At 48.2% G+C, this 12,637-nt stretch overlaps 1 protein-coding gene across 4 annotated transcripts in view; it reads right to left on the bottom strand.

The window, feature by feature from the left end:
* The window catches only part of Mylk (myosin light chain kinase), a 254,873-nt gene that overhangs the window by 29,388 nt on the left and 212,848 nt on the right, over positions 1–12,637 (bottom strand). For all 4 annotated transcript variants that reach the window (XM_034514936.2, XM_076942877.1, XM_076942876.1 and 1 more), the window contains 4 exons: positions 10,251–10,553; positions 2,011–2,043; positions 1,818–1,911; positions 453–656 (listed from right to left, as the gene is read on the bottom strand). In XM_034514936.2, coding sequence (XP_034370827.1) covers positions 453–656; positions 1,818–1,911; positions 2,011–2,043; positions 10,251–10,553 — 634 coding nt within the window. The remainder of the gene's footprint in view (positions 1–452; positions 657–1,817; positions 1,912–2,010; positions 2,044–10,250; positions 10,554–12,637) is intronic.

Below are 12,637 nucleotides of genomic sequence, written 5' to 3'. Positions count from 1 at the left end.
AGGTCATCTGATCAACCCCCCTGCCTCTGTGTAACCCAATGGCCAATGAGAAATCAAAAGAGTTCAACAGGGGAGGAATGAGGGTGGGGCAGTAAGAATCAGTGTAGGCTGGAGCTGGGCTCAATCTAGCTTTCTGAACTCCTAAATCTGGGCTCCCTTCTCTTTTGCAAGGAAGGCTGGAGGCTGCCCTGTTCCTTCCTTCCCACCATACATCACCTCCAGGTGAGCATGTCCCTGTAAAAGCACGGAACCATGATAGCCTAGCTGTTTCAGAGGTCAGAGGACAATGGGTGCTAGCAGGCTGTTGCTCAGTGGGTCAGGCCAGTTCTGGTTCCCACTGGTCAGACGGTATCTTGGCCATCATACCTTGTTGTGTGTGTGTGGTGGAGGTGGCTGGGTTGGGACAGTGGGAAGGACACAGGTAGGGGTTCTCAGACTATGGTGCCACTCACATCTCCAGAACCATGACAATGTTGGCCTTTTCTTCGAAGGCATCCACACACTGGACCAGCTTGGGGTGGTGGAGGCAGTTCATGATGCTGATCTCCTGACGGATGTTGTCTTTCTCCTTGGCGGAATAGGCCTTGAAAAATTTCCCTGCCCAGATTTTTCCAGTTTTCTTTTCCACAAGTCGGAAGACTTGTCCAAACTTCCCACTGCCAGTGAAAGAGAGGAGGAAAGCCAAGTTGAGCTGAGTTCTCTTCGAAGCCGGGATGGCCTTACTCTTTTTATAGTAGAGGCTTATTGGAACATAGCCACACCTTCTTAGGTATTGTCCATAGCTACATGGCCGAGTAGTCATGACCCAGGTATATGGCTCACAGACCTAAACTAGAGACCATGAGGCTCCTATGGAAGAAACAATGCTGATCACCACTCTTGACTAACGAAGAACATTTCTACTTAATTACAGAACTACTAAATGGCTGCCCTCCTTCTACTCTATTCTCTCTCATACGCTCTGGGGTTGGAGGAAGGACTGGCTGCCCGTGCTGGGAGCAGGGGACTCTTCTTATTCCACCTGGTGACATCCTCCCCAGAGCTGGTAAGAGGACTACACTGTGCCCTTGGTTCCTCCAAATCACCAGAAATAAAAGCTGAGCCCCAAGCGTCCTCAAAGTCACCACCGTGACTTTGGATTTCTGATCCTCCTGCCTGTACCTCCTACGTGCTGGGATTACGGGTACGCACGAGTACATCTGGTTTATGATGTGCTGGGGGTGGGATCCAGGGGATTGTGCCTGTTAGGCAACTGCCCCATAACTGAGCTACACCCCCTTGTCCCACCATTCACTTTCCTTCTTTTCTTAGACTCCTCCAGAGACTGAGAGCCGGGGAAGATGCACAGCCTGTTGGTGTCTGAGTGGTGGTGTTTTTATGTCCCAGGGAGGGAGGAGTCAGCCAGTGGCAGCACAAAGCAGGTTCATCTGAAAACTGTGAGGCCCGCTGGGCATGCTAGTGTACCCCCAAAGCTGGCACTGCCGCAGAAAAGGTGCTCAGCTACTCTGGACCCAGTGCAAGGGGTGCTAAAGAGAGTTGATTCAAATCTGGCACTTCTGTTTGAGTGCTGTGCTGTGAGCAGACATGGATGGCCTCGCCTGAGGCTCCCACAGAGCTGGGCCTGTAGAGAAGCACAGGATTAGCTCCAGAGGAGGCCCCTGGTGAGGGATTTGCCTGTGGGTCATTCCCTCCCTGTCTACAGATTCTCGGTTTGAGAAGAAGCTGTGTCTAGGACAGCACAGGAAGAGGCACCGGGATGAAGTGTGGGTCCTGCACCCTTACCCTGGGGCCCAGAGGCAGTTCTGAAATCCACTTACGATCCTAGTCGCTCTTCAATGTCATACACATCAGACACTTTCTGTTCAGTGTTAACCGTCACCGTCCTGTAGTCAACCTCAGCCTCCTTTTCGTCTGTAAGGCAGAGGGCAGAGTGAGTGAGAGCCGTCAGATTCCTCCTTCCCAGCCCCTCCATCCTAAGAGCCTGTCCCGAAGACAGCCGGACTCACTCACCATCATCGGACACTTCCACTTCATCCTTTGGCTCTGGAGGAGACAAGGAGGTTCAGACAGGACATAATGATTATCACTGATGGCCAGCCAGAGCAAGGTATAACAGGGGCTTCCCCAGGTCCCAGAGCACCTGACCCACACAGACAGCCCCTGAAGTGGGCCAGTTTTGACTGTAAAAAGAGCCAAATGCATGCTGGCATCTGTGTGGGGGTAGGGTCTCCTCACCCCAGCCTCCTGACTCTTCACATGTATGACCTTCATACTCTTTTCTTACCAGTGACCCCCAGCCATCTCCCCACTAACCTTTCTTCTAGTCCTTTTGGTATTTCAGAACCTACATACAACTGTGACAGTCCCATTAGCTTTCAAGTCCGCAGCTTGAAAAGTCAGCAATCTATAATTATTTCTATTGTTAAATCTGTTTATACATTTGGTGGATATTTGTTATGGTATTCTAGCAGTATAGCAAGCATCTTGTCAGCTATGTGGGCACACAACATAACACACACACAAGGCACAGTCTTTCCTTCCTGAAACTCATCATTTACGTGTACGGGCAAGTTCATACAAACTTAAAGCAATGTCACATAGTGAAGCATGTACCATTGTGGCACCAAACAAACAGTGGAGGAGAAACAACCCAGGACAACAGCAGAGCCTGCAACTCTTCTCACAAGAAGCCCTTGAGTGGCCTCCCAGGAGAAGACAGAATGAAGTGGCGATGAATGATGGCGCACAGAGAAAGCTAGCGAGCATCAAGGAGCACCTGAGGGGGCTGCTCTCATGCATCTGCCAGGAGCAAGGGCTAGGGGAAGAGACAGGCGAGAGGACCCCAGAGCTTGTCTACTTCAGAGCCCCAGGATTTCCTTTGCTCTGGCAGGCATCTAACTTCCTGATCTCAACCAAGTATCTTTCTCTTTCTGAACCTCAGACTCCTGGTCCATGAGAGGAAGGAGCCGTACACATGGCTTCTAATACGTTGTGGTCCTCAGCCATCATGGGGACCATGGCTGAAGGATGGATGAAGAGAGGTGTCCTGAGGAAACAGTGAGGGCATGCCAAACATAAACGTGATGACAAGGGTCAAGGAAACGGAAATGTGTGTAAGAGTGAGCATTTGTGACAGAATATAAGCACGCACATGAGATGATGTGAGTATGTGCATGCAAGGATGATACTGAGGAGACAGATGAGGGCATGAGTGCACACTGAGGTAGTGGATGGGGGACAGTATGGAAGTGTGTGGATGTGACAGTCTGCCGAGAGGGTATGAGTGCATAGGATAATGGGCCAGTATGTGAGAGTATACGTGTATGGAATGGTTTGGAAGTGTATAGTTATGTGAGTATATGAGGGTATTATGGGATGGTGTGAGTGTACGTGTGAGGGACAGCATGGAGGTGTGGGTGTGGAAGTCTGAGTGCACATGTATGGGATAGCGTAGACTTGTGTGAGTGTATATGTACCGGATATGTGTATCTGTGTAAGATAGCATAGGAGTACGTGACTATGTATGTGTGTGATGCTGTAGAGGCATGTGACTGTGTATGTGGGATGGCACAGAATACATGTGTGCGTGGAAGTGTGTGACTGTATCTGTGAAGTAGCTACATGCATGTGCTGTAGTGTGGCTGGATGTGAGTGCAGATAGTGCAGTCATATACATAAGGGTGTACATACGTGTGGGTGAATGTGCATGTGTGTAGGACAGGGTTGTTTGAGTGTGAGAGAGATGTGTGAGGGGCAATGTGAGAATGTGCATTTGCCAGTGTATATCTGCATGTGTGTGAGGGGATCGCATGGCATGTGCAAACATATGTGTGGGTGGTATAATATCTGTGTGTAACTGTAAAGTACATGTGTGTGAGAGAGAGTGTAGAGATGTGTTAGAGTGTGGAAGGAAGAGTTGAAAGGCTGACTTGCTGACACTGCCACCAGAGCAAGGCTGGGGACACAGCTGTGGGGGTGCTTGTCTTGTGAGGACAGTGACCCAGAGGGTTTGCCAGACACTGCTGGCAGCGAGGGTTGTGCCTTAGCATGCCGAGCTCTGCAGGGCTTTGTAAGGTCCTTGAATGTGGTGGGGGTGAGGGCCAGGGAGCAGGTGCAGCTGGACCTGAGGACAGCAAGTGCATCCTTCAGACCGAGGACCGAACACACTGGAACCTAAACAGACAATTGGAGGAAAACTAACCCAAGCCCACATAGGTAAGTACCTCTTGCCAAAAAAAGGGTTCTGAGAGTTTATGAGCATCAAACCAGAAGCTGTGGTCTGCTTAGAGTCCTTCAGATGTGGCTGACAAAGTTTAGCTTTAGAAAAACTAAACACAAGAAGCCTTGGAAAAGCGACACAGAGAACAGCCATGGGAAAGCAAAGTGGGGAAGGCAGATGGGGACAATGTGGGGGGCTGGGGACAGTGTGGGGGGCTGGGGACAGTATAAGGGGCTGGGGACAGTGAGGAGGGTGGGGGCAGTATAAGGGGCTGGGGACAGTATAAGGGATTTGGGACCATGTTGAGGGCAGGGGGAGCTAACCACCATGCTTTGAGATCCATACAGCTCACACTGAGTGGTGCTGGGCACCTTAGTAATGGCAAGGATGACCCAAGGATGACTCCTAGGACTTGAAAGTGGGTGCTCAGAGAGGACTACCTCACTCTGCCCCTGGGTGTTACTCTACAGGATTCTGTGAAGCTTGCTCTAGTTCTTCCACTTGAGGCTCTGGCCATCAGAACTGTGGAGTACCAATGTGGGAACAACAGGTAGACTACTCTATGGGCCCTGGTAGAGCTCTGGGCGTCTGTTCCCAGGACACTAGCTGTGAGCAGCTAGCAGACTATGATGGAACTGGACAAGGTATGGAGAGTCACTAGGAGGAAGAACCGCTGTGCTAACAGTTGGGAAAGGCAGGGGACACTGCTGGCATGGATGCGCCTTAAAAGGAAAGCTTGCTAGGTGAAAGTGGGGCTGCAGACTGGTCATCACTTATGAACGCTGTGAGTTGGGAGTCATTCATATGATGCCCCATACAGGAGGACTGGAGGCAAATGGAAGCCATACCAGGATGTACTACAGAGTCAGCACATGCTCGGATTACATCATTGATGCTATTTCATATGGAGTTCTGACAGAAGCAGGAGTTCAAGCCCAGTGGTCCAGGACTATCTGGTAGACCCCAGTCACCCATTCAGGTCTTTCTTACCAAAAAGTCTCATTGTCCCGATGTGTGTTGTCTGAAGGAGTGGTTTTAATTTATTGATGGTCACCCTTTGTTTTCTTCATCCCCTGCTATATCCAGCTGATGTAGAAGCAGTGTTCTGAGCAGCAGTGTAAGAAAGCCAATGCAGGCTTTCTTCATCTGGTGTCTACAAAAGTGGTTTGTACTCTGCTTGTGACACAGTGACACAATGCTATGAGCTACCAGGGGGCCTTGCCAGCCACCGAGGACAGCAGGGCTTTTCTCAGCTAGCCTTGGAGAGGGACTTAGTTCTGGAGTTAGCCTCTTCCGGTTACCCTGCCTCCAGTCACAGAGCTGACTTCCTGGCCTGCCTGCCCGTGTGAGCACCATGCCTACCTGTGTGAGCGCCATGCTTGCTCTCACACTCCACAACTTATCTACAGAAGCTGGGGACCAACCCCTCTCCTCAGAGGTGTTACTCTCTTGTTTTGGTTGTTTAGGGTAGCCTTCTTCTGGGAGGACTGAGATCCTGGGATGCTGGAGTCTGTCTGCCTTCTCACCTTGCCTCCTTTCTAGCTGTGGGGCAAGATGAGCAAAAGCGGAGAGTAGAAGTGTTGAGGGAAATCATGGCTCAGTGAGCCGAGCTCCTGAACCACAGGAGATGGCAGCCAACTCACAGACGAGTCCTCGGAGTCCCTCCCTTTTTCCATGAAGGAAGGAGATGACAATTATGAAAGAAGGGACTTCAACTAAAAATTTTTTTTAAATCTATTTAGTGTACTGGGGAGATGGCTCAGAGATTTAAGAGCTCTGGTTACTCCTCCAAAGGATCTGGGTTTGATTCTCAGCTAACAATTGTCTGTGACTCCAGTTCCAAGGGATGTGACACCCTCATCTGACCTCCTCAGAAGGCAAGGTATATAGACACACACAATTTTTTTTTAAATCTATTTAGAGTGCACCATAAACCTAAGAGCTAAGTGGAAGAGCTATTTGGAAGAGGGTTCTGAGGTACTCCTGTAAACAGATGAGTCTCATCATCCTGGGGTGGTACTGGGAGAGGAAAGCTTTAGGACACTCACAAAGCAGGTCCCATCAAGTCTCCCAGACAGAACTATTCCTTTTTGTACAGAGGACTGCTGTGTGCTCAGTGAGCACTAGAGGGCAGTGTAGCTCTGGACACAGCTTCTGGGAGCCCTGCAGAGTCACAGCCTGGCTGTAGAGTTCCATCTGCCCTTGGATACAAGGGGCTGCCTGGCAAGAAGCCTCAGCCACAGCTGTTTTTGCTAATAACTCTACAGCCTAGAACAAATTAGGAGTAGGGGCAAACATGGAGGAGACTTCAAAGCCAGCAGGATCAGCAGGGAGTGGCATCTAAGGCATGTCTGGAATGGGCATCAAGGTGGGCGGCTCTGTTCCCCTAGGCCTAGTGAGATTGGGCAGGATGCTGTCAGGTCCGGGATCTGAGAGATGGCTCTTGCATCGGGAAGCCACTGGAGCTGACGGGAAACCCTCCTTTTCAGTCTTTCCCTGTATCCCTGGTGTCTAAGGCAGCCCCAGCAATACTGTAAGGGATACAGGGCACCTGTGGGTGAATGGGTTGAAGGATGGGTTGAAAAAGGATGGAACCAAGGATCAAGATGAAGTTGAAAGTGGAAGCTGCCAGGACAAGGTTGGTGTTAGGATGGAAAGAGTCAACCCAGTGGGGCTTGTGGAGTGAGGGTCGATTGGCATTGCTTTTCGTAAGACCCTCATAGCACATCACTCCACTGAAGCGATCTTGATGACCGCTGCTTCTCCCATTTGTCCACCAACACTCACACACGCATTCCCCACCATACATCCAAGAGAGCCATTTCCTGCTCAAGAAGAGAGTTACCCTTGAACTCACAGTACCTGAGAAGTCCACACAAGTCCTTTGAAGTCCACAGAAGACTTTGGCTTGGGGCATCCCACACCCCTCTCCTCTTCCCTTTCCTCCCCTCCTGCGCCCCTGCAGCCTGTCTTCTGTGCTCAGGCCTAGCTTGTGTAAACAGCCCTTCCCCTCCTCCTCCCTCTTGGATAACACAACTGGGCCTGGAGTAGGAGTAGCTTCCTGTTTGGAAGCCCTGGGTGGCCTGGACCCTTCCTCTGGATTTCAGACAGTCTCATCATTTCTGTTTGTCTACAGCAGTGGGAGGGTTCTGGAGGCTGCACAAGACTGCCTGCTGTGGAGTTCAAGGGCCAGGCCACTGCCCACTAACATGGTATTCCTCCTAGTCCTGGGTGCCACAGCTCTGGCCTCCTGAAAGCCATGCCTTACCTTCAGCAGCCCCCCTTCCCCCAGGTTGATCAAGGGTTCTGGTCACTTCTGGTTTCTACAGCAGGGCCTGGATGACTTCCAGCCAGTCAATGAACGGGTTTTCTCCATACCTGTCACTCTCAAAATAATATCCTAAAAAACGCTCCCTGACCCACTTAGGCTTTCCTGCTGGTTGCCTAAGTTGTTCACTGCAGAAGGATGATGATGATGATGATGATGATGATATGATGTGTGTGTGTGTGTGTGTGTGTGTGTGTGTATGTGTGTGTGTGTTACGCATGTGTGTTGGAGTGTTAGGAGGGCAGTAGATGGTGGCTTTGTTATTCAGTTTCCCCAGCATACACTGTAAGGAGCTAGTGGATCATACCCTTGTGAAAGCTGCCATGAGCCAGGGCCCAAGTCAGCTTCCTCTGGGACAACTGTGGCGATCATGTCTTCATCCCAAGGGTTCAGAAGTGAAGGTTTCCAGCATGTGACTGGCTAGATGACAGTGTGAAGTTGGTTTATCCACTAACATCTTCTTCCTTCTTTCTGGAGCCCTCGTGTAATTTGAGGGCTGTTTTATACCTAACTTTGGAAACTCAGGGGATTATCATAAAGACAGCTTCACACTCAGGGTACCCCCCTGGGTTGCATGGTCCTTCCAGGATGGCTCTTTCCCAGGATGGCTCTCTCTGTCTCCTTTGATACCCGAGTGTCCCACCATGGTGTCTACTTGACTCCCTTAATATCTCCCCAAGAGCACTGTTCCTTCTGTTTGCCACCTTCTCTGTCTTAAACCCACAGCACCCTCTTCCCTCTCTTTGCATAAAACTTGGCAATAACACCCCATATTTATGTCCTTTCCTATTCGTTCCCTCACCAGGGAAACCATTTTTCCATCCTGTGGAAACTCTATGGACTTTTATTTCAAAGATTACTATCAAACAACAGGCAATCCCAATGATTCCTATCTCTTTAGCGTCGATGCAGTTTACTTGCAACTTGCCCCACTCCCGATGTCCACAGTGAATTCCAGATTTCTTCTAGACCCATGGGCTTTCACAGTATGGCATTGGTGTTGACCTCTTCTAACCTCTGGGCGGCCTCACTGATGTTCTTCAGTTGTCCATTAAACAGGGAACCTTTCCAAAGCTATAGCCCTTGTTTGACTCTTCTTCCTAAGGTTGGGACCCAATGGCCTGGGTATCCATCCCTCAGACGGCTCTACTAAACTAGTCTGAAACCAAGCCCTTCATCTTCTCCCAGTCTCTCTGTTATCTAACTTTTAAGTACCTCAGGCCAGTCAGCAGACAGCCCAATTAACCTCTTCCCTAATCTGACCAAAGGAGAACAAGCTCTGGGCCAGAGATCTCTGGGTTCAAGCTTCTACTCACTATTCACAAGCTCTGTGACCTTAGGTAAGATGTTCCAGCCCTTTGTCCCCATTTCCCTTGTCAGAGGAGGGCAATGGTATTACCTGCCTCGTGGGGCTGCTGGGACTGAATGGAATGGAGACTGTAAAGTGATACAGATTCTGTCGGCATATGGGAGATACTCACTGACTGCGTCAGCCACATGACTCAAACTAATAAACCTCTGATTGTCTCTTGAATGTGTTCTGAGTTATCCAAGCCAGGAACCAGAGAGTCATCTTAGAACACTCTCAGCACTCTCTAACACACTCCCTTCCAAATCAACAAGAATGTCCACTCCATCCAGTGGAACTTTAACTCATGCCTTTCCCATCCCTTTGCTATGCTACGCTCACAGAGAATCATCTGGTACCGGGCTAACTCATGCTTCTAGTCCATCACCAGTCCTAAGGCTTCTCAAATGCTCATGAGCAGCTGAATGCCTTCCGGAGCAAATCATGTGAAAATGAAGCTCCAGGAAGCCCGTGGATGCTGGAATGAGATACAGAAGGTTGCCATAACCGAGTAGCAAAAGATCCACTACCTCACAAGTTTCCTTTCTAAAATACCAACCACATTGTCTCTTGTCTGCAAAACTTTGGAGAACATTGTAATTTTATCTAAACGACCCTTTTCACTTTAATTCCTTCTGTTCTATCTTCCATGACACAAACCCTAGCTACGCTTAAGCTTTTCAAATGCCATCAGTTTCTGTCACTTCCTACCCTTGCTCAGGCTGTGGCATCCTCTGTGTGGAATGCCCTTCCTTATTTCCCCTGCTTCTCAGTGTCCCAGCCTCCTTCCCGAGCATCAGTGCCACCTCCTCTAGGAAGCCCTTCAGCCCCTCTGGCAAAGCTTCCCATCCTTTTCTTTATTACATTACCCTAGTGGGATGCAGCTTGTCTCACTGAAGTTGTCTGTGCACTCCCCCCCCCTCAACTTAAGTTCGTTATCGGTCCTATATCCTAAGTCCTCACACTGAGCAAGCAGACACTCACCTGTGAGAGCAGCAGAAACAGGGAGGAGATGAGAGGTGAACACAGGAGCCTGAATCTACCTGACAGCCTGCTTGCTGATATGCACATCAGCCTTGGTGGCAGGGTAACGAAACTTCTGGCACAATGTTCTCATTAAGTGTGCTATCAGTGATGGAACCCAACACTTCCCAAACACTAAGAAAGTGTCACTGAACTACACTTCTTTTAAAGTATGGGTCCACAACACAGTCTTAAAAATCAAGGGCACCGAAGGTACTGCCTGTCACCCCTCTAGATTCAGTTTCTCTGAACCTCCCTCCTTCCCTCTGTAAGGTCTGTCTGGGTTCACGCATATTTATTTCAAGCCCATGAAGAAATGAAGGCAGCCCTACCTTCAGGTTTCTCTCCCACAGCTGTGAGCTCAGACTCCTGGCTTGGCTCGCTGGTTCCATAGACGTTGACTGCACGCACTCGGAATTTATACTCTCGGTCAGGCAGCAGGTCTTGGACATTAAAAGAGGTGCTGCGGCACGTGGCTAGTTCTTTCCACACCTTGTCCTCTGTGTCCCAGATCTCAACATTGTAGGACTGTACAGCACTGCCTCCGTCATACGAGGAGCCATACCAGGACAGGGTCAGTGAGGAACTCCGAATGTCAGAAGCACAAGGTGTGCCAGCCGGGGGGTCTGGCTTATCTGGGGATGAAGAAGCACAATGTCAAGCCGGGCAGTGGTGGTACACGCCTTTAATCCCAGCACTTGGGAGGCAGAGGCAGGTGGATTTCTGAGTTCGAGGCCAGCCTGGTCTACCGAGTGAGTTCCAGGACAGCCAAGGCTACACAGAGAAACCCTGTCTCGAAAAACAAAAACAAAAACCAAAACCAAAAACAACAACAACAACAAAAAAGAAGCACAATGTCACTCAAACATTATAGAACTATAGAGAAAGGACTTTCTCAGCCTCCATGATAAGAATAAAATCCAGGATGCCTCTCTCTCATGCACACACCATACCCCAGCATCAGCCAGTCCTAAACACACAATGTTCCTGAATTAGCTCTGCCATGGGTACTGAATCCTAGCCTGGTTCCCCATGTCTGGCTCTCATCTTTTCATGCACCAGTGGGGCTGCAGCACATAAACCTACTAGTTTCTTGCTTGAAAGAAACTCTCTCTTTGGCTGGTTGCTCAGACCATAAGTCATGGTTTCCTGTACTTTGTCCAAGTCATAAACATATTATTTTTCAGAGTAAACAGATCTAGGAAGCTGTGTAGGAGTTGTGGACTATTTCCCATGAAATATGTTTTGAGAGAAAGTTTTGTGTGTGTGTGTGTGTGTGTGTGTGTGTGTGTGTGTGTTCATGTGTCTGTCAGGTCCAGAGCCAGTGACCTGTGACACTACTTTCTTTGGAACTTGGGAAACACCTTTCCTTTGAGGAAAGTTCCTTTGAGGGGCTTGATAGCACATTAGATAAGCTCTTAAATCAGGTCGATCTGGCTTTGAACACAGATCTGTTCCTGCTCAGTAGCTATTAAATGCTCTGTGCTTTGGTTTCCTTACATGGACAGTGCAGGTAATAGTAGAGTGCTGTAAGGCATTCTTAGAAGGTGGCCGACGTCACCAATTGTTATTATTAATAAGAAGCTATTTCTAACCTTACAGTGGGTTGAAACACAAACACTCCTGCATTACCTCTTTGTTGCTGTTTTGGGGTATGGTGTTGCAGAATACTGTACATGCCAAACACATGTTTTGCCACTAGGTAACAACCTTTACCCAACAGCTTCAACTTTCACGGGACTGGTATGCAATGAGATAAAGAATTTCAAAAGTGATCCACAATTGTATATCGTTCCTGTCCTTGACTAAGGGACAGAAAACAGACTGAAGACAAGAAAAGTGGACCTTCTGGCTGGCCGCCTTCCCTCCCACATGACCTCGGCTTAGCCCAGTCATGCTTCTCAGTGCAAGCCAAATCATGGCAGCCAACAGTTTAATGAAGTCTCTGAGTTTCCCCAAGTGTTCTTTATTGCTTATCTGAACAAAACTTCTACTTCTCTGGTTAGTTTTCTGCAGTTGTTTGGTTAGTTACAGCTATCTGCTAATTATAAAAAAAAAAAAAAAAAAAAAAAAAAAAAAAAAAAAAAAAAAAAAAACCTTAGTTCTCAACCAACCAAGTTTGAGTTGCCTCACACAACAGCAATTAAAATTATGTTATGTGGATTTGTATGCGAACGCCAGTAAATTTAAGGCCAGTTTGTTTGTCTTTCTCACTGGGAAAATGGCATTAACGTGTACATCTTAGGATTTCTGCAAGTACCAAGTAAACAAACACAGACAGGTAAGTACATGGCTTCTGTTTCCTCTCTCAATCCCAGCCAGACAGGAAGGCCAAAGGGATTCTGAAAAATGACCCTAGGACTCTGAAGGAACATCTGTGTGTGCCTGTGTGTGGATACATATTCATGAGGCTGTACATATATGAATATAACAGTACACATTCTTCTTCACTTTCTTTCCCCTTCTTTTTAGTTTTAAATGTAATTTAAATAAATAAATTTATTTTAAATAATTAAATATTAATTTTAACTGTTTATTTTGTGGGCATTCATATGTACACACATATTCCTTCTCACCCCTTCTCTATTTTAATTATCTTCTTCTTCTTGCTATTTATTTATTTATTTGTTTATTTTATTATTATTTTTTTTAATGAGTCAAGGCCCAAATGTGGGCCTGGAACTCACTCCCTAATGGAAGATGATCCTGAACTTCTGAT

This window comes from Arvicanthis niloticus, chromosome 12 (assembly GCF_011762505.2).
Source record: "Arvicanthis niloticus isolate mArvNil1 chromosome 12, mArvNil1.pat.X, whole genome shotgun sequence".
NCBI lineage: Eukaryota > Metazoa > Chordata > Mammalia > Rodentia > Muridae > Arvicanthis > Arvicanthis niloticus.
Note: the sequence above shows the minus strand (reverse complement) of the source record. Positions and strands in the feature narration are given on the sequence as shown.